Here is a 23,528-nt window from a genome sequence, read left to right on the forward strand (position 1 = left end):
ATATTCATTGCATATTCTATCTGCACATTTACTTTTGATTCGAAATCACACATTGATGGTTTCAAGTGGGAAGTGACTGGTCCTGAGCAGAAAGCTCAAAGCCTTCTGTTTCACTTTTCAAGCCAGCCAACTTCATCCAAACGAACATACTCATTTCTGTACCATCCAGCAGTACAAAACCATCAACAAAATCAACATTGACATTGAAATTATGTCCAACATCCTTGGCTTGTTTAAGAAAACTGTGGAATGCCTTGTTTTCATCATGAGTTTCATTCTGGAGTTTTGTGCCCAACCTGCATCCCTAAGTACGTATCGGCATGACCTTCCACAAGATAGTCAATAACTCCTCCCCCAAGTAAACTGACGGATCCTGCCTCTTCTACCTTGCCACATTTCAGATGATGTATGTTGCATAATTACAAATACATGCAAAGGCAAGTCAATTGTTCATCTAAAAAACATGGCAGCATATGGTACAAGTCAAAACAGGGTATTGCATCAAACATCATTTTCGTCACTGATGCACCAAATTTGGAAATGTCCACCACATGTCTTCCATGAAAGATTTGAAAGCTTTACAAAGGCCTTGAAAGTTGTAAACAAGTCCTCTTTGCCACGGGGCAGTCTATTCATCCACTGCTGACTCATTCTCTCTGTCTCCTGTGCCATATGTAGTGTTAGACAGTTGTTGTAATAACAAGATCACATTTCCGTTATATTTACTTAAATCTGATTCATATTGAATAAGTAGTAATAATAAAATTGTCTTTGAGTGGCATTTAGAACTTGAATATGAACATGACACTTCATGCATAACAATTTCCTTCCTGTTTCTGTTTCTTGCCCCTTCAAATAGATCCAAAGTATGACTAGTAAAGCTAAGTCATGTGTAATCGAAACAGAATAAGTTTCATCGGAATTGATCACGAAAAGAAATATGTCTCCACATATAAAGGTGACGCAATGGCTGTCTATTGGAAACAGGTTCCATCAAAGCAAGTGATACATTTGTCATGGCCTTGGCAGGGATATTTTAGTGTTAATCAATTGCGCTCATAAATAAATCATTCAAAATAGTTCAAAGGTACTGCTGCTCACCTGATACATTCTTTGGGAGTTGAAAGCTTAGTGCAGTGAAATTTCCTGCCATCAAATACGCAAAGCTTGTCACATAAATGTTGAATGGGTGAAAGTGGGGTAGAGGTGGCTTGGCACACGCACATTACCTATTCGACCAATTACCAATCTTTTATTCTGTTGCAATGGGGGGCACGGGTGGCCCAGTCGTCTAAGGCGCCGCGATTCGCTGTGCAGAGTTGCGTCCCTTGGGCACGCCAGAAACCTATGATTGTAGGTTCGAATCCCGGTTCGCCCCAATTATGTTTCTAGGTTTGTCAGCACCATACCCGTGCTCGTGGGTTTCAACCAAAGTGGTAAACGCCTGAGACCTGCATCAATTTGGGCTTTCCTCCCACATTAAGCTGACACGCCGTGATATAACTGGAATACTGTTAAAAGCGGCGTTAAACCCAACTCACTCACTCTGTTGCAATGTGGATGTAGGAGGTCAAGTCAGGTGAGCCCTAAATGAAGGGTGCGTAGGTTCTTGAGCCAATCAGATGACTACATTCTGAAATGATTCAGCGACATTTCTTTTCTCCACCACAATTCAGAATGATTCATCTTTGCAAAAGAAAACTACCACAGAATGTGCGTGCGTGCGTGCTTGCGTGTGGCGGTACTAGTCCACACTAATGTCGATTTTATAGTGCCACTGAGATACCATGCCACAGTTTAACATGAATACCCAACTCAGACAGTATACAGACTCTGAGGTGACCAGTCCTTGTTATAGCTGCTTCATGCCAAGCGCCAGGCAGGGTAACAACAAGTATTATCTTTTAACATCTTTTGGTATGACGTGGCCAAGGATTGAACCCCTGACTTTCCACTCTCTGGGCAGGCACTCTACCATCTAAAAGAAGGCTCTATGTGTTTTTGAGCCATTAAGCTGATTTGTATCAAAATTAACCCCCACAAAACACAACTTTTCCTTTGATGGTACTTCCTTTTGGTACAGACCGCCTCTGTGGTCTCGTGGTAGAGCGTCCGCCCGGAGAGCGGAAGGTCCGGGGTTCGATCCCCGACCGCGTCATACCAAAAGACATTAAAAGGCTAGGCATTAAGGGGCTAAAACAAGGACTGGTCGGCTTGGAGTCAGTATACTGTGTCTGAGTGGGGTATTCATGTTAAACTGCGGCATGGTATCTCAGTGAGCTAGCACTATAAATCGGCATCAAGCCACACACACACACGTACATGCACGTCGCTATATAAGTGCAATAATCTTGGATGCGACGCTAAACCCCATTTCACCTCACCTCCAAAAGTAACTTGAGTGGTACACTGGATGTTTGAGACACCAGGTCTTTGTTTGCTGTAGTTTCACAGAAGTGACAGCCTGATGAGGTGAGATGCGATTAGGGGATACTGTGAGTAGATTTGGGCATTACATCATGGCAAGGGACATGATAATGAAAGAACTACACAAATAACATCCTTTTGGGGACTAAAATTCAAACCAAGGCTTGATGAAGAAACATCAAACAACAGGACTACCCATGGGTGTACTACACTCAACAACTGACAGTGATTGATAGATGATGCTGAGAGTTCCTCATCCCTAAGTAGAATACTGTATCATTAATGGAATATCAAGAGATACTTGTTTGTATGCCCTGCTTCAACAAGCCCACCCTGACCAACTTCTTGTTTGTTTGTTTGTTGTTTAACGCCGCACTCAGCAGTATTCCAGATATTGTTTGTAGTGGATACAATGAAAAGTATATCGGAAAGACAGAACTTAAATTAAAAAGAAGAATGAATCTTCACCGTTCACAAATAAAGCAGCCACACAACCGCACGATTCCACTCAGTGAACATTTAGAAGCATGTGGAAACGGCAACTTTTTAGTTTTCCCGCTATATAAGCTAAATTGATCATGAACCTACATTGTTTCAAAAAGAGCAACATTTCATTCATAAATACGCGCCTAAGTTAAATGTAAAGGCGTAAGTTATTTGTCCATTGTCGCCTTGGTATTGTGACATCATAGTTTTCCTAAATGTTAGGACGTCACGTAACTATACGTTACTACTTCATGTCCGTTATTCAGTTATGGCCTGATGAGACTCGTACGTCTGTAAATAATCGAGTCTGGAACAGACAATCCAGTGATTGACATCATCAGCATTGATCCACGCAGTTGGGATACAATGACATGCATCAACCAAGTCAGGGGCGGTCAGTAGTCTAGCGGTTAAAGCAATCGCTCATCACGCTGAAGACCCGGGTTCGAATCCCGACATGGGTACAATGTGTGAAGCCTGTTTCTGGTGTCCCCCGCTGTGATATTGCTGGAATATTGCTAAAAGCGGCGTAAAACCATACTCACTCACTCAACCAAGTCAGTGAGCCTGACCACCCGATCCCATAAGTTGCCTCTTACGACAAGCATAGTCGGCTTTTACGGTAAGCATGGGTTGCTGAAGCCCTCTTCTACCTCAGATCATCACTTACCTATTATCAACCCTGTACAAGCTGTATAAAGTTTCAAGACTATGCATGGTCACATGGTAAAATACAAATTACCATTTGAACATTAAATTGGAGAACAGCCTTAACGAAATGAGTGAGTGAGCAAGTGAGTATGGTTTTACGCCGCTTTTAGCAATATTACAGCAATATCAAGGCGGAGGGACACCAGAAATGGGCTTCACACATAGAACCCATGTTGGGACTCGAACCCGGGTCTAAGGCATGACGAGCGAACGCTTTAACCACTAGCTACCCAACCGCCCGCTTAACGAAATGGAGACTTTGACAGTAGCAAGTAGTGTTCACACAGCCAGGAAAGTCTAAATGTCACTTGAATGAGTGCTTGAAATAATACAATACTTTCAGTCCTGTATACACTAGCTGACCTGATGGTGAACATCAAGGAAGCAGAGTTTTCCTTGTTGACTGTAAGAACACCTAGATACTGGCGAACCCATCAGGAATGGTGTTTGATGGTCGGCCTGTGTGATCTGTGGTGAAAGACGTTGTCATGAACCCACAAAGGACGCTTACACAACCATAAAACTTAGCTAGGGAACCATTACATGGCTTAAACTAACCATAGTATTTTCTTTCCAGCTTTCTAAGCTTTGCTTAAAGGAAATAAAACAGACGTTATTCCTTCAATACATCACCTAAAAAACTGCTATGTGGATGGGATAACACAACTGGGATTGTTTCTGTTTGTTTGTTTGTTGTTAGTGTCAGACTCAGCAATATTCCAGCTTCATGACACTGGGATGCAAAAAATCGAGTCTGGATCGGCCAATTCAGTGATTTATATGGTGAACAAGGATCTATTCTGTTGAGATAAGAAGACAAACTACCAAGTCATCAAGCCTGATTATGACACCATAGGTCATTGGGGACCTGTTCTAACTCGGAATTCCCACATTGGGCAAAACAACTCAACCTTCACCAAAACATCCAGTTTCCACCTGGGGGACTCCGTGTGATTGTTTGATGCAACACTTAGTAAAATTCTAGTTGTATGATGGTGACCTGTAAATAATCGAGTCTGGGCCAGACAAACCAGTGATTGACATCATGAGCATCGACCCACGCAATTGGGATAAGATGACATGCATCAACCAAGTCAGCGAGCCTGACCACCCGATCCCAATAGTCGTCTCTTACGCCAAGCACAGTTACCAATTATGGCAAGCATGGGTTGTTGAAGACCTATTCTACCCTAGGGGTGCATGTACGACATAGCTAAGTGCAAGTCCTTATACACGGATGATGTGGATCATAGTTTGCTCATACTTTTGACCACTGATTCCCTGGCCCATTATTGGTTTATTTAACTTCTATTTGACTATCTTCAAAGGTATTTGCTATTAAACTTCTATTTGACTATCTTCAAAGGTAGTTACTATTAAACTTCTATATGACTATCTGCAAAGGTATTTACTATTTAACTATCTTCAAAGGTATTTGCTATTAAACTTCTATTTGACTATCTTCAAAGGTAGTTACTATTAAAACTTCAATATGACTATCTTCAAAGGTATTTACTATTTAACTTCTTTTTGACTATCTTCAAAGGTATTTACTATTAAACTTCTATTTGACTATCTTCAAAGGTAGTTACTATTAAACTTCTATTTGACTATCTTCAAAGGTATTTACTATTAAACTTCTATTTGACTATCATCAAAGGTATTTACTATGAAACTTCTATTTGACTCTCTTCAAAGGTAGTTGCTATTAAACTTCTATTTGACTATCTTCAAAGGTATTTACAATTAAACTTCAATATGACTATCTTCAAAGGTATTTACTATTTAACTTCTATTTGACTATCTTCAAAGGTATTTACTATTAAACTTCTATTTTACAATCTTCAAAGGTATTTACTATTAAACTTCTATATGACTATCTTCAAAGGTATTTACTATTAAACTTCTATATGACTATCTTCAAAGGTATTTACTATTAAACTTCTATATGACTATCTTCAAAGGTATTTAACTATCTATTAAACTTCTCTTCAAAGGTCCAGGAAGTTTGTGAAAAAATAAAAAGCAAATGTCATCTGAAACAATATGTGAAATGCTTGACTACAAATTGAAAAAATTGGAAGAACGATGTTGGATGATAAATAAAATCTCACCCCCGGAATTTTTCCACTTTTATCAACTCATGCTGATATATTTGATATCAAAAGACACTCGGGTGAGATTCTCTATGACTTCCTCAAAGATAACATACATGTGATCAGGCAAGCCGTACGCATCCAACTGTGCTTTCCTCCCTGCTGATCTGTTTTCTTTGGCATATGATTCAGAATTACTGCTCAGTGGGCAAAATCATAACAAAGGAATTTGTCAAAGAAGTTTAACTTACGTTTCAGGTATATTGAGATCTTTTTCAATAACCATCACATAATAGCCAATTCCCTTTCATTGATCTACAACCCATGAAGATCTGGGGTAGAACAGGTCTTCAGCAACCCATGCTTGCCGTAAAAAGCGACTACGCTTGCTGTAAGAGGCGACTAACGGGATCGGGTGGTCAGGCTTCCTGACTTGGTTGATGCATGTCATCGGTCCCAACTGCGTCGATCAAAGCTCATGATGTCAACCACTGGATTGTCTGATCCAGAATCAATTATTTACAGACCGCCATCATATAGCTGGAATATTGCTGAGTGCAGTGTTAAACAACAAACAAACAAACAAACAAATCATTGATCTACCAACCTGAGCTTGAAATTAAACAGAGAACTGAAACTGATTCTTGAGATTGAGGAGAGGATGTTGCTGCTTGTATTTGCAGGATGTGATGACATGGCCAGTTATTGCTGACTCAATGATTACGTCTGAGCATTCAACTCGCTGACTACATCCCAATGCCTATTTGTTATACCGTTTTTGACGTAATAAGCGCCAAGGGCGCTCTCAAAATTAGAAATATGGGCTCTTATTAGAATATTATTTTGGTGAAAAAAACAGAGTTAAAAGATAAATTTCGTGGTTTATGCTGACAGCCTGAAATGTTTATATACGAGAGATATATTTTTCCAAAATTTAATTGCCCATAATTAAGGGTGCATATAACACACAAGTGCGTATTATACGCAAATAAATAAGTCTTAGGTACATTGATCAATCGGAAGGGGCGCTAATTGGGATTGTTCACTAGCCAATATCTTAACAAATAGCGCCGTGGGCGCTTATTAGAGCGGGGCGCTTATTGCGTCGAATATGGTAATCATATTGTAGACTGAATTTGACACATGAAACTATAATTGACAAGAAACAGGCATGCACTGCTTGAACGATTTCATTCAATAAAATACGAACACCTATTTGTTATCGTCAAAGTGTAGATTGAATTTGACACATGAAAACAATACTGACAAAAAACAGGCATGCACTGCTTGAACGATTTTATTCAATAACATACAAACACCTATTTTATGGTCCCAATGTAGATTGAATTTGACACATGAAAACAATATCAACAAAAAACAGGCGAGCACTGCTTCAACAGTTTATTTCAATGATATATAAAATAACCAAAACAGAAGAATAATAACATCAAACATCAGTAGCTGTGCAATGTTAGTGCTGGAGCTGTTGATGCAAACAAATTGCATCCTTCATAATGATTCCAGTGCAGGCAATCTGTTTTGTGAGTGAGTGAGTGAGTGAGTGAGTGAGTGAGTGAGTCAGTCAGTCAGTCAGTCAGTCAGTCAGTCAGTCAGTCAGTCAGTCAGTCAGTCAGTCAGTCAGTCAGTCAGTCAGTCAGTCAGTCAGTCTCAGTCAGTCAGTCAGTCAGTCAGTCAGTCAGTCAGTCAGTCAGTTTGATGCCGCTTTTAGCAATATTCCAGCAATATCACAGCGGGGGACACCAGAAATGGGCTTCACACATTGTACCCATGTCGGGAATCGAACCCGAGTCTTCGGCGTGACAAGCGAACGCTTTAACCACTAGGCTACCTGACCGCCCCTTTGTTTGTGTATTATTTAACACCATACTCAGCCATATGACAGCAGCTTGTCATTCATGAAGTCTGGACTGGAAAATACAAATGTTACCAGTCCTTTTCTGAAGCACGCGCTACGTAAACTCTCAAAGTTGTGAGAGTGAAATGATGTCACCCTGGAATGTGATGATATCATGATACAATGGATGAGTGAAAAAAAAATCAATTTCATAAGTGTCTTGACAAAATACTCGTTCCAAGCATAAAATAAATGGTTGCCGATGATCTGAAGCTTTTTATCCACATGTTTTCATCTTGCTCTGAAGAATGGCTCAAGAATCTTAATAATTACTCTGTAATGAATAGCAAGCTATAAACCAACACACATTGCCCCGACATCCAACAAAGTAAATCAACGTCAATATTTGTTTTGATTCTAATGGACATGAAATGCAAATACAGTTCCAATACCTGCTAATGGTACAACAAAACTTGTTGCAATGGCCATCTTAACACTCAACACCAAACAATAATCGAAGACATTAGGATTGTGAAATGTTTTCTGATAAAAATATCATGACACCTGATATTAACAAACCTTGTACACTGAATATTTTAACCACCGAAGGAATCTGCTCCCAAAAACAAAAATCAGCAATAAAAAGCATTCTTACGGTTGTTAGGAAATCATTACCGACAGACTGATGAGCATGCTGTCTTTTGGTGTCGGTTTCAAGGGAACGTAATTGTACATGCTTGCATAAGGTTATAGGGTGTAATAGTCCCATTGCACTCATCAATACTCGAGATGTACATTACTGAAATTAGGTCACAGCATGGCGTCCACTACTTCAAAGAAAAGCAAGAACAAAGAGGCTGTCATTCAACATCAGCCAAAGAAAACGAAAGAAAGGGAGATAAATAAGGAATAATTGTGATATGAGAATCAGGGGTGGCGATGTGTCCATTGAAGCAAGTGGACCCTTCACATGCATTATGGGGGATAGATGAGATTGATGAGTCAGCTATTGTGGAGGCAGGTGGTGGATGTGAAATGGGTTGTATGTGAAAGAGGAAGTAGGAAAGAGATGGATGAAATGGATGTGTTTGAACTCCAGAAAATTTTAGAAAGATTTAGGATTACTGTACCTAAGGATTTCAAGTACAAGTACATAATGTGGATCTATATGCAGTCAGAATAAAAAAATTATTTGACGCAGATTTCAGCTTTATTATATAGACATTTGTTAGCTGAAGTAACTTGACTGAACAGAATACTGCTAGACTCAGGCTTCTGACAAGTGGTTATAGTAACTGACTATGTCTTGTTGGGATGAATATGAATGGGGTTTCAGCAATATTTCAGCAATATCTTTTCAGGGCGCACCAAGAAGAGCATCAGACTTTGTTGTCCCTAAGCAGGAATCAAACCAGGGTTTGCAGCATGAGCAGTGAATGCTTGAACCACTAGACTAACCCACCATCCGGGAGGGTTAGAAAAGTAGCCCAACAGTGGACAGAAAAGTTGGAGCACATCCTGAGTGAGTATGGTTTTACGCCGCTTTTAGCAATATTCCAGCAATATCACGGCCTGGGACACCAGAAATGGGCTTCACACATTGTACCCATGTCAGGAATCGAACCTGGGTCTTCTGCGTGACAAGCAAACACTTTAACCACTAGGCTACCCGACCGCCCCTGGTGCACATAGCATACAATCAGTTTGTCCAAGACATGCAAAATAGGACATTGATGAAGACATCCAAGCATAAAAAGTCTGTGGTCAAGACTGGTGTGGTCAAGAATGTCATGGACAATAATTGTACCTTGGCGTTCCCAAAGTGAACAAGTGAGTGTTATTTAACCCTCCATTCAGAGATATTCTTGCTATATCCAGGTCCTGTCACAGCAGCAAGTCTTTGATAGGAGCAACGTTCCATGTGATCAGGGTACAATGGCAACCAACAAAGTCCCCGAGCCTTACCGAATGACCCCATTGTGTCACCTCACACTGTCAGCTGCCAAAGCTGCAGATGTGTGTGTATATATATATACCGTATTCGACGTAATAAGCGCCCCGCTCTAATAAGCGCCCACGGCGATATTTGCTATTATATTGGCTAGTGAACAAACCCAATGAGCACCCCTTCCGATTGATCAATGTACACAAGATTTATTTATTCGCGTAAAATACGCACTTGTGTGTTATATGCATCCTTTATGGGCAAATAAATTCTGGAAAAATATATCTGTCGTATATAAACATTTCAGGCTGTCAGCATACACCACAAACTTTATCTTTTAACTCTGTTTTTTTTTCACTAAAATAATATTCTAATAAGAGCCCCCCATTTCTAATTTTGAGAGCGCCCTGGGCGCTTATTACGTCGAATACGGTATATATATATATATATATATAATACCTACAATTCGGTTCATGTCACCCCAGGCATACACGAACTAACATTCCTTATTCACTTGCGCGGAGAGTATGTACCATCGTGTCGGAAACGGATAAAAGAGATTTAAGATTGAAAGAATTAATGGGGTATCTCAGGAAGCTAGGATATCCGCTTCGCGTCATAAATGACGCAATAGAAAAGTCTTTAAAAATTCCAAGACATACTCTCCTGAAACCTAATGAAAAATCTGTGGGCGATCAAATTATACCGTTTGTGTCCACCTTCAATCCTAATAATTGTGATATCATGCCAGTCATAAGGGACAACCTCCCAATTTTACAGCAAAGCGATAAAATGAAACAAGGACTGAATAAATTTAAAATTATAAAAAGTACCAGGCAACCAAAAAATCTCAAGCAGATTCTTTGTCCATCCAAATATTCTTGTACAGAGAGTGTACCATGTGTAAGTAGATGTAACACACCAAGATGCGGCACATGTAACATCATAAGTGAAGGTACTACTTTCCTTTTTGCAAATGGCAAGGGTTTCAATGTGAAAGCCAACATGAACTGCCGCAGCAAAGATGTGGTGTATGTTATGAGATGTTCGGGATGCGGCGAAAACTACATCGGTGAAACCGGCATGGAATTAAAAGATAGAGTCACTGTACACAAACAGCAGATTAGAGACCCTAATGTTCGATGCTTAGGTGTCAGCAAACACATTGATGATTGCGGAAACGGGAAATTTACTATTTTTCCGTTTTATAAATTGTATACAAGTAACAAGCAGCTGAGACTGGAAAAAGAACAAATGTTTATCCAATTGATGAAACCAAAGTTGAACTCTAGAATGTATTAATAGATTTGTCATTTCAATCGTAAATGTTGCACTGTTACTTTACAAATACTGTATATTTAATTCAAATGTCTCCCTACAATTGTTAAATTACTTGGTGTCGTCGCTGGAGTGTGTAAATACATTGTGACGTCACAGTTGTAATTTATGACGTCATCATAAGTATGATGTCATTATATGTATATGTCAGTTACACTGAAGAGCTGTCATGAGACAGCGAAAGTACTATGTATGAAACTGATATAAAGAAGATGATGGACTAACGTGGACTTTATTATTTTATTATATATATATATATATATATATATATATATATATATATATATATATATATATACACAAGTACTTGGTCAGGAAAGTCTGAAGAGAGGGACATGAATTACATTTGAATGAGGAGAAAAGTAAACCACAGATTGTAGTACAAAAAGGTCGCGGTTTCAAGAATGCTTCATCCTTTGAGAAGGCCACGGATGAAGATGGCATGATGAAGACTACTTGGTCAAGAGACGATTGGCAAATGGATGTAAACTGACTTTGAAAAAGGAGATTCAATGAAACTAATTCAGCTTTGTTGAGGAAGGAGCTTCAGGAAGAACTCTCTGACAGTCCAGAAGGTTTGACAGTACATTAGAGTGTGAAGCCAGATGAGCTTGAAGAACATACAGTCAGAGGCAAGGAGGGAGCAAGAAAATGGCAGTTTTTGAGATTGTAATAAAGTGCTGAAAATATAGGCAGTCTAGTGTTAAAATCAAATGGGCCTTCTAATCTCAGATGTGGGAATAATTGAACATTTATATTAATTACTGGAACATGTACCAGGGAAAAGCTGTAAACAAGACAATAACAAGATACAATGATGAATCATTGAATATGAGGCAATTCCGTTCAGGAGAACAAAGGCATGGACAACTTCATTGTAATGAAGGAAACGTGCTAAGAATTGTTTATGCATCATAAAAGCTGGAATGGATGACTTCAAAGTAATAGTTTTGCATCCCTCTTGCATAATTGATTTCATTTTCTTCGCGCCTAACGTAACACAAAGGGAACCAGATGACCCTGCTAATGACGCAAAAATGACTACCATCGACTGATTGGTCAATCATTCATGTACTCGGCTAAAGTGAAGGCATAAAGTAGAAAGTGTGGATATCAACTAAGAAGATTTTAATCATTTCTAAAGAAATGGCCTCTAATTTGTAAAAGTAAATGACATGTTATTTACTGACACATCGTCAATGAAAAGATTTGATCATAATTAATGTATTGCAAATGTCTTTGAAGATACAAAGAGAGCTCTGAGCTCTGTAGCTCACATGAATATTTCTGGAATTTTTGCAGAATTTACAAATATAATTATTTTAAACGAAGACCATAATGGCACTAATTTTTTTTTTTTTTAAATATTCAAAGGAATGAAGTACAGGCACTATAGTTTAGCTTATTCTTTTTACATATATAAAAAAATAAATATCGAACAGAAGCCATCTCTGTCTCTCTCTCTGTCTTTCTCTCTGTCTCTCTCTCTATAAGAAAATGTCTTCAGTAACCCATGCTTGCCATTAAAGGTGACTATGCTTGTCGTAAGAGGCGACTAACAGGATTGGGTGGTTAGGCTTGCTGACTTGGTCAATCACTGGATTGTTTGGTCCATATTTAATTATTTGCAGACGGCCGTCATAAAGCTGGAATATTGCTGAGTGCGGCGTTAAACAACAAACAAACATACATGTTAAATACAAGGTGGTCCGGTTTCTCAGTGGGCGAGCAATCTGAGACTATTACAAGCAGCCACCCACACATAGATTCATCTTGCTACACACAGTCTCATTATTTTTAGGGGCAGTCGGATAACCTAATGGTTAAAGCATTCGCTCGTCACAACGAAGAACCGGGTTCGATTCCCGACATGGGTACAATGTGTGAAGCCCATTTCTCATATTGCTGGAATCTTGCTAAAAGAGGCATAAAACCATACTCACTCACTCATTATTTTTAACTTTTTTTAACACCTGGTAACATGTACTTTGTGTCTTGTTAACATCTGGTTTCATTATTGACCGTTTGAAATGATTTGTGAGTGCAGGTGTCTTTGAATTTGTTTCAATTTTCAAACCAAATTACAAACTATTTATGGTACAAGTGAGCAAGGCAGAAAAAAAGAAAAAGAAAGAGTGGACTGTAGTTTGACTCTACATCTTGCACTTGTTTACATAAAATGGATGACTTCAGCTAGATACTGTAATGTTGATTTTACCCTTGATACATTATTTCTTTTCCCTTAACTACAAATAACACAAACCTGTGAAGATCCAGGATAAAATAGGTCTTCAGCAACCCATGCTTGCTGTAAAAGGTGATTATGCTTGTCGTAAGAGGCGACTAACGGGATCGGGTGGTCAGGCTCGCTGACTTGGTTGATGCATGTCATCTATCCTAATTGCGTGGGTCGATGCTCCTGATGTCAATCACTGGATTGTCTGGTCCAGACTCGATTATTTACAGACCACCGTCATATAGCTGGAATATTGCTGAGTGCGGTGTTAAACAACAAACACACACACACATATACCACACCTCAGCGTAGATTCTCAGTGAGCTAGCACTATAATTCGTCATCAGTCCGGACTAGTACAAGCAGCCACACAAACACACACACACATACACGTCGCTATATAAGTGCAATTATCTTGGACGCGACGTTAAACCCAATTTCACCTCACCTCATTGTTCATAATATCAATCATTGGTTTGTATGGTCCAGACTGGATAATTTACAGGCCGCCATCATACAGCTAGAATATTGTAGAGTTTGCCGTTAAACAATAACTGACAAAAACAACATACAACAAAAAGTCCCCTAAAAATTTTCTTCTAAACATTTGTGCTTATTCTATTGATGCATGACAAATAGACTGAAACCGAAATCTCAAAAGAAAAAGATTGATGAGTCTAAAAATCAATGTAACATAAAACATAACGCAACATATTCTTCAGACGGAGATCTGAACATTACAGGTCAAAATATCTTTTTGTACCATTCACACTTGTGGGATGCTTGAAATGTGTTTTAAAAAACTGACAAACTGCAAGACATTTTCCAGTAAAAATGGACATCCTAAAAGCCAATCCATCACATTGCATTTCCTCTTGCTCCGAAATGTACACCTGACAAACGATGCCTATTTCACTGACTGACAGCCAACATGACAGTGCAACACAGCACAAAAGTCATCAATCATTTCCACTCACTGAAGCATGAGTGTAAGACACCACCGAGAAATGGCCATTTGTTCCATCTTCAGTTTTTTAGCACTAATTAACACCAAACCATACCCTCTTTGACATCCCGGAAGCCAACTCTGACATGCACTTTTTGTCTTCTTTTTTTATAAGTGGATGAATGTGCTCATTAGCAGACAAGTTAAGCAAAGAAATCCACATTGACAATGATGCCTCCTGATCATGTTGATTTCAACACTAACCACAGGGTATCATCACTGGAATTATTATTATTATTATTATTATGGATAGAATTTAATAGCAGGGGGGAATTGTTAGCTGTGCAAGTCCCTTGTGGCATAAGTTCAAAAATGGTCTTGATAAAGGTTATAGAAAAATAGCATTGGCTAATCAATACGAGTTCTAATATCACACAGCATGAGGTCTTGTTTCTCCAAGCTATAGGTTATACAGCTGTGTGTTGTATATATATGTTAAATGAGGCGGCAGGAGAATGGATTCAATTTTCGGATCAATTTTCACAAGCTGGGCAAAAAGCATACATGTTTGTTTATTGATTGGTTTCATCCGACAGTTAAGTTCCTACCAATCCTATTGCACAATTCAAAGTCATCTTCTTCTTTGACATCTATTAACGATCAGAAGTTGGCATACAAAGGATTAATGTTCGTCTTCACAGAACGGAAAGGTCATTCCAGGAAGGATCTGTAGCTCACCTTATTCAAACCATGCTCAAATTGGGTAATATTTGTATGGAGTAATGAAATTCTATGAAATTTCAGTGAACAAAGCTATGTTTTTGTTCTATTTCTGGATGTTGTTTCATCATCAATTCTGGGCAATGGGATAGCCCAGTGGTTAAATCTTTAGTTTGCACATTCTGCATATGTATCATGTCATAGTTAATTCAAATTTTTTAAAAACAAACCCAAATAACTTAAACATCAACTGGAAATTTCTTTTTTCTCAATGGTGTGCAACGACCGTATACGACATGATAAGCGCCCCGCTCTAATAAGCACCCATGGCGATATTTGCAAGTGAACAATCCCAATTAGCACCCCTTTCGACTGATCAATGTTCACAAGACTTATTTATTCGTGTATAATACGCACTCGTGTATTATATGCACCCTTAATTATGGGCAATTATATTCTGGAAAAATATATCTGTCGTATATAAACAGTTCAGACCGTCAGCATAAACCACGAAATTTATCTTTCAACTCTTTTTTTTCACCAAAATAATATTCTAATAAGAGCCCCCTATTTCTAATTTTGAGAGCACCCTGGGCGCTTATTACGTCGAATACGGTATTCCTTTTTAAACATCCTCCCCCCTCTTGGATTGGGCTTCTATAAACCTGAAAAATCCTCCATCTATGTACATAAATGACAGTTATTATTACTTAGGCTAGACCAAATTAATTCCTTGTTCCACAAATCCAGCTGTCAAGCATAATCCCTTCTAAAAAAAGCTGAAAATAATGGTATCTGGTTACCATTTTTATAAAAAAATACAGTTTGACTTTCTCCAAAAGAAACAGATCCAAACACAGTGGGTGTGTATTATACAACCTAAAACATAAAAATTTAAAACCTATTTCAAAAGGGATTTTGATTTTTTTTCATGCCTTTGGGTTAATGTTGGGAAAAAACTCTGTAAAACAAGTACTTAGAGCATGGATGAAGTCTCTCATCCATCGAGTTGTCATCAATTGAGTCCCGTGTGGTACCATTATATCCCGATATTGTACTCCAACTGATCTCCTTTATCCATGAGCTTAATGTATCTCAAGAATTTACACAGAGGCTTTGACCCCGGGCTTATGTGGGAAGAAGATTGTGCCTTTTGTGGGAAGTGTTTACTTGACCCATAGTTATGTTTTTTTAAAATTTGGCTGTGCTCTAAAACCGATAGAGGACTCATCTCTAGTGATGGGTATTGCCCCTTGAACCTGTATTGCAATATATTGCGATCCAAAGTCGTGTAATGCGAGACGTATCACAATATATTGCCAAAACCAAATGTTTTCAACTTCTGAGAAAAAATAAAGAAATTCTTCGGTTTTAAGACTTATTTATATTTGGGTAAAAACAAACTTTCTTTTTGAACTAGACTAGAAAAGACACATTATCATTATGGAGTATTCCAAGAGGAATAAACTAATGGAAGTGTTATTATTTAGCCGGTGTATTTCACAAACGATTCACATTTTCTACAAACAGCAACATTTTCTTTGATTGTTTGATCGATTTTACGCTTTTTCAACCCGAAATGCTGCCACACATCGGAAATACCGCGAGTATTTCTCACGACTTCCCAGTCGTGATCCGCCATTTTGTTACCACAGATACGGCGAGATCTCGTAGCATATCGCGTTATTATATAGGAAGGGATGTAACTCTAATCGAACGTGACATCAGCTTTATCGATCGCCTTGATTTAAAACATGAAATTCAAATAGGTAATACTTTTTTAAAATGACCGCAATTTATTGCGATATAGAAACTGTATCACAATACGTATTGGACATGAAGCCACATCGCGGTTAACCGGTATACCGCGCACCTCTACTCATGGCAGGGGGCACGGGTGGCCCAGTCGTCTAAGGTGCCGCGATTCGCTGTGCAGAGTTGCATCCCTTGGGCACGCCAGAAATCTATGATTGCGGGTTCGAATCCTGGTTCGCCCCGATTATGTTTTAGGTTTGTCAGCACCATACCCGTGCCCGTGGGTTTCACCGAAGTGGTAAACGTCTGTGACCTGCATCACTTCGGGCTTTCCTCCCACATTAAGCTGACACGCCGGGATATAACTGGAATACTGTTAAAAGCAGCGTTAAACCCAAGTCACTCATTCACTCTTTCAGTACGGGTTAAGTCTGTGCTTGATGTTGTCATTGGTAGAATACAGGACCTCTGACAGACTTCTGTCCCAGCCAGTTGTCATCCAAAGTCTGGCTGCCCTACATGGAAAGTTTGAAGCTGTTCCCTCTGACAAGGCCTAAAATAACATAACCATTATATGTAAGCATCTCTACATTAATTGTTTGATCAAAGAGCTTGGTATAAGGGACATATCAAACTGTGCCCCATATCAGACAAGAAATCTGAAGAAGTCTGCCCAAACCATGCATCAGTCCTATCAACTTTGGGGTTGACTCAAATCAGACAATCCCGTGATTGACCTCCAGAGCATCGATCCACGGAATTGAGATTCGATGACATACATCAACCAAGTCAGGGAGCATGAACTGGAATACTGTTCAAAGCGGCGTTAAACCAAACTCACTCACTCACTCTACTCATGGCAATACTTTATTGGAATAAAATGGAGATCCGAGAGGACAAAAGGACTCAATTTCATCTAACCCTGTGTTCTCACACATGTATCATTATATCCAGATCAAATACTGCCCCTCGTCTTCTGTTACCTAAACACATCTGGCCTTACATTCAAATAAAGGCCAAGCTCGTAATTAAACGGCTATCACAATATTTGATTTCTTGCATGTCAATTTGCTCATTAAACTTGACGATATGCAAGGACATGGTCTCAATTAAACTGATATCTTTCTATTTGGTTTAATCAACATTGCTTAATTTCCTGTTGAACCGTAACAAATAGCCGCAAAACAAAGTACAAGGTGTATCATATTTCAATAATGACCCCCCTTTATGCAAACAGTGCACAGCTAATTTGCCATAACTATGCAAGCACTCTTTGCCAGGCACTTATAAGTGACTCAATTGCTTTGATAATAGCAATAATTCTGAAAAACAGCTTTACACCTTGGACAAAGTAATGGAGGCTTGAATTTCCCAGTGGGTCTTCTCATGAATTGGTAATAAGAGTTTAACCTTATTGCTGGCATTATGGCTTGGTTATATAGGGTCCATGTGAAGCTGAACTGGTTAGAAAAGACAGATTTTCAGGTAATGAGTGAATAATTGTTTAATGAAATATATATGAGTTCAGCTTCAAACAATTTTTTTTTGTCATAAGTGTTTGAAATATTTAAAAATTGTTCAAATAATTTGAGAAAATATAAAAAATCAAAGCCAGATAAATTCAGTCTCAATTATCCGCCGAAACCGATTCCATTGGCCGTAAAAGGCAAAATAGCAGTGTAAATTACTTGAATGGATCAATGAAAATCAGTGATGCCAACAGGTGTTTGCAAAAGGGTGAACATGTCCTGCCCTACCGGAAACACCCGCCACCCACATTATGTGCATAAAAGGGAAAGTGTTTGTTTGTTGCCTAGCACTGCAGCATAGTAGAATTCCTGCCATAGGAAAACGTCAGTAACCCATGCTTGCCGTAAAAGGCGACTATGCTTGTCATAAGAAGCGACTGACGGAATCAGGTGGTCATGCTCCCTGACTTGGTTGATGTATGTCATCGAATCTCAATTCCGTGGATCGATGCTCCAGAGGTCAATCACGGGATTGTCTGATTTGAGTCAACCCCAAAGTTGATAGGACTGATGCATGGTTTGGGCAGACTTCTTCAGATTTCTTGTCTGATATGGGGCACAGTTTGATATGTCCCTTATACCAAGCTCTTTGATCAAACAATTAATGTAGAGATGCTTACATATACCGGTAATGGTTATGTTATTTTAGGCCTTGTCAGAGGGAACAGCTTCAAACTTTCCATATAGGGCAGCCAGACTTTGGATGACAGCTGGCTGGGGCAGAAGTCTGTCAGAGGTCCTGGGCCCCGTTCCTCAAAGCAATCTTAGCGCTACGATGATTGTAAGCCTATGTTAAAGTATGGGACTTACGATCACCTTAGCGCTAAGATCACTTTGAGGAACGGGGTCCTGTATTCTACCAATGACAACATCAAGCACAGACTTAACCCGTACTGAAAGAGTGAATGAGTGACTTGGGTTTAACGCTGCTTTTAACAGTATTCCAGTTATATCCCGGCGTGTCAGCTTAATGTGGGAGGAAAGCCCGAAGTGATGCAGGTCTTAGACGTTTACCACATCGGTGAAACTCACGAGCATGGGTATGGTGCTGACAAAGCTAGAAACATAATCAGGGCGAACTGGGATTCGAACCCACAATCATTGGTTTCTGGCGTGCCGAAGTGACGCCACTCTGCACAGCGAATTACAGCGCCTTAGAAGACTAGACAACCAGGTAGTCTGTCCAAACTACTGTGGGCAATATTTGAATAACTGACGAAGGTTATGACAGGTTACAAAACCATACCAACAGCCGAACAAAAGACACTGGATCTATTAATCATAATGTTCAATAAGAAAACATGAGGTGAGGTGAGGTGAGGTGAGGTGAGGTGAGGTGAGGTGAGGTGAGGTGAGGTGAAATGGGGTTTAACGTCGCGTCCAAGATTATTGCACTTGTATAGCGACGTGCATGTACGTGTGTGTGTTTGTGTGGCTGCTTGTACTAGTCCGGACTGATGCCGATTTATAGTGCTAGCACACTGAGATACCATGCCACAGTTTAATATGAATACCCCACTCAGACACAGTATACTGACTCCGAGCCAACCAGTCCTTGTTTTAGCCCCTTAATTGCGAGCGCCAGACAGGGTAACAACAAGTACCATCTTTTAACGTCTTCTGGTATGACGGGGTCGGGGATTGAACTCCAGATCTTCCTCTCTGGGCGGACGCTCTACCACTAGACCAAGAAAACATGAACACACAGATTATGAGCTTACATTGTCTAGAAACACATAAATGGCGTAATGAGGGATTCTGTCCAAAAGTTTGATGTGTCGGACATGACGCAGATGGTTCAGTTCTGAACATCAATTTGGTCATTGGCACATGATTCCTGTATGAGAGAACACCTTGGTTTCATGTGGAAATTAGCTAATACTTTCCAAGAATGCTGAGGCTGCAAACTGAATTAGTTCATTCAAACACTGAATGTTAATGCAAGTGATCTCATTGAATTAATCTGCCAGTAGCCCCACTATGATCAAACCAGTGTCAGTTTCCAACAGGACACTTATTACAATGTCTAGACAAGCTCGGCCATCTTCAGATGACAGTCTGGCTGTATATACACCGTTCTTTATAAGGACCAGCCATTTTATTTTCTCAGGCTTCTGGGATCTTAAAATATAATGTTAAATTTATCGATCCTGGTCGGCAAATGGTATGTGTGCAAATATTAAGATAAAAATATATCTTCTCGAACAATAACCCCTCTCGAAATGTAAAATCCAATCATAATTGACCCCAATAACGAAAAAAATATTTTTTTCGAATCGTAATGGATTTTTTCGAAACTAACGCTAGTGATGTTAAAAATGTTGAGGTCAGGTAGGGAGTAGGTCCTCAGATTCTTCACATCCGACTATATAAGGCCAGTAAACTGGTAAGGCATATGAGACAAACAAATTAGGGATTATTGTTGCAAAAGGTTCTAAAGTCATATCAGCTCCGCTGCCATCTTTAGCCGTATTTCTCGTCATTTGAATATTAGTTTAAACCATAACATTGAATTATCCTAAATTCAAATATTAAAAGACACTTAAAAATATTTGAAAGCAAACATTTATATAAAGAAAAAGATATGAATTAGATATAAATATTAAGAAAAAGTAAACTTTTTCGCATCTTTTGTACTTTGTTTGTACTTGGATTCAGCGGTCGAATTAAACAATTTTTTTTAGATATTTAGATATCTTTATAAAATATTTGACGAAAAACCACTGAGGATAAAGAATTAATTATGTAGGTTAAGTAAGTAGCAATATTCCAGCAATATCACGACGGGGGACACCAGAAATGGACTTCACAAATTGTACCCATGTCGGGAATCAAAAAGGGTCTTCGGCATGACGAGCGAATGCTTTAACCACTAGGCTACCCGACCGACCCTTATGAAGGTTGTATTGAAAACAAATACTTCTTTCACCTGCCTGAACATTAGCCATATTGTTTTGAATCTTTAAAAGGATATGAATTACATCCTTGTCTGCAAAAACGAGTTATATTTTCTTCTTTAATGAAATGGCTGCCATGTTAGCATTTCAAACAGGGTTTTGTGAGATCCGGCAAATGTTAAATGAAGTGCATGCTGATAAAATATTTAACATTTTATAATATAGCATATATAGCCGTGTTAAATCAAGCAAACAATTATCTGTAGGTTATAGGGTGAAAAGGTTCTTTCTTGATCATTGATTTCTGATGGTTATGATACAGGAGTGAGTGAGTGAGTGAGTGAGTGGGTGGATGAGTGAGTGAGTGAGTGAGTGAGTGAGTGAGTGAGTGAGTGAGTGAGTGAGTGAGTGAGTGAGTGAGTGAGTGAGTGTGTCAAACTGGGACTCAAATCAGTAGGTTTCTGTCACACCAAAGGGACACAACTCTGCACAAAGATGACCCCTTGTTCCCGTGGAGATAATTAATATTTCAGAAAACATGTGCCTGCATGTGTGTGTCTTTGCTTGTACTAGTCCGGACTGATGCCGATTTATAGTGCTAGCTCACTGAGATACCATGCCACAGTTTAACATGAATACCCCACTCAGACACAGTAAACTGACTCCAAGCCGACCAGTCCTTGTTTTAGCCCCTTAATTGCGAACACCAGACAGGGTAACAACAAGTACCATCTTGTAATGTCTTATGGTATGATGCAGCCGGGGATCGAACCCCGGACCTTCTGCTCTCCGGGCGGATGCTCTACCACTAGACCACAGAGGTCTGTGAAGCTGGTTAATAATGATAAATTGAGGACAATAAAAAGTCCTGTAATGAGTTCCTAACATTCAATATCCCATTTTTTCAAAACTGCATTGAAATTAAATATCAGATGACAGCTAGATGAAAAAGATATATTGTCAAGATAAGGCCTGTTGGTTATAAATGGTGGCCTGAAAAAATTCCACCTTCAAAATTTGATCAACTTTTTAAAATTCTATTTCATTACATCTTTGCAATCACATACAGAATACATCCCATTCAAGAAATAATGACACCATAAGACTGGCTTCCTTATAACCATCACTAGAAATCAAGTGAGGTAAAAAACATTGAAAACAATCAAGAACAAGATGACTTCAAGTTTTTTACTTTTGGCTATTAAAAAAGAGGAAATGTTTCTCAGGCATTGACATATCACTCTCAATTCTGCGTGTCAGCAACTTTTATTACCAAAAATAATATTTTTTTAAATTTCACATATAATACTATGTTATCCAAGACCTAGTCTGTCTTACAGACCCTGATACAAATATATATCAAATACAGCCCATGCAAGTCTATAATGTTTGGAAAGTCTAGATCACTGCAGTATCTGAAAATGAAGAGAGTCACTGGGCTCCTTTTTATTATATTTTTATTAAGATAACTAAACAACTGTTTTTTTATGTACGATATGTTCATTTCAGAGACTAGATTTTAGTCTATCCAAGACCCAAAATGCTTGACAACTGACATTTTATTAAAGGGTCGAGTCGAGTTCAGTGTGTGCCCAGTTGTGTTTTTTGGTACTCTTGGTAGGTAAAAGAATAAGAACTGTTACTCTAAAAAAATAAACATAAAGTCTTACTGCCCTCCTCACAAAAATTAGCCCGAGAAACATTTAATTGTTTTAGCCAGCCTAAACACAACATGCATAAATGATACCCATGTGTCTTGGGGGAAGATACAGGGGAAGATGCGGGGGAAGATACAGGGGAAGATGCGGGGGAAGATACAGGGGAAGATGCGGGGGAAGATGCGGGGGAAGATGCGGGGGAAGATATAGGGGAAGATGCGGGGGAAGATACAGGGGAAGATACAGGGGAAGATGCGGGGGAAGATACAGGGGAAGATGCAGGGGAAGATGCGGGGGAAGATACAGGGGAAGATACAGGGGAAGATGCGGGGGAAGATACAGGGGAAGATACAGGGGAAGATGCGGGGGAAAATACAGGGGAAGATGCGGGGGAAGATACAGGGGAAGATACAGGGGAAGATGCGGGGGAAGATACAGGGGAAGATGCGGGGGAAGATACAGGGGAAGATACAGGGGAAGATGCGGGGGAAGATACAGGGGAAGATACAGGGGAAGATGAGGGGGAAGCTGCGGGGGAAGATACAGGGGAAGATGCGGGGGAAGATGCGGAGGAAGATACAGGGGAAGATGCGGGGGAAGATGCGGGGGAAGATACAGGGGAAGATGCGGGGGAAGATGCGGGGGAAGATGCGGGGGAAGATTTGGTCCTGGTGTACGTGGCTACACCTTTCCCTGGCCAGTTCATCCCTGGGAAAGGTTTAGCCAAGGACCCTTCTTCCCTGGGGGACGCGATTCGCTGTGCAGAGTTGCGTCCCTTGGCCACGCCAGAAACCTATGATTGTGGGTTTGAATACCAGTTCTCCCTGATTATGTTTCTAGGTTTGTCAGCAATATACCCATGCTCGTGGGGTTCACCGAAGTGGTAAATGTCCGAGACCTGCATCACTTCGGGCTTACCTCCCACATTA

The 23,528-nt window shown here is 39.6% G+C and overlaps 1 protein-coding gene across 1 annotated transcript; it reads left to right on the plus strand.

Moving 5' to 3' along the window:
- Positions 1–22,815: 22,815 nt before the first annotated feature.
- Positions 22,816–23,322, plus strand: LOC125380937 (chromatin modification-related protein eaf-1-like). The gene has a single exon (XM_048396702.1). The coding sequence runs from the start codon at positions 22,816–22,818 to the stop codon at positions 23,320–23,322; it is 507 nt and encodes a 168-aa protein (XP_048252659.1).
- Positions 23,323–23,528: the final 206 nt, after the last annotated feature.

Source organism: Haliotis rufescens, unplaced genomic scaffold, assembly GCF_023055435.1.
Source record: "Haliotis rufescens isolate VD_foot unplaced genomic scaffold, xgHalRufe1.0.p SCAF_16, whole genome shotgun sequence".
In the NCBI taxonomy this organism is placed as follows: domain Eukaryota; kingdom Metazoa; phylum Mollusca; class Gastropoda; order Lepetellida; family Haliotidae; genus Haliotis; species Haliotis rufescens.

Coding starts and splice junctions, on each gene's coding strand:
- LOC125380937 (XM_048396702.1), top strand. CDS start 22,816: ATGCGGGGGAAGATACAGGGGAAGATACAGGGGAAGATGCGGGGGAAG.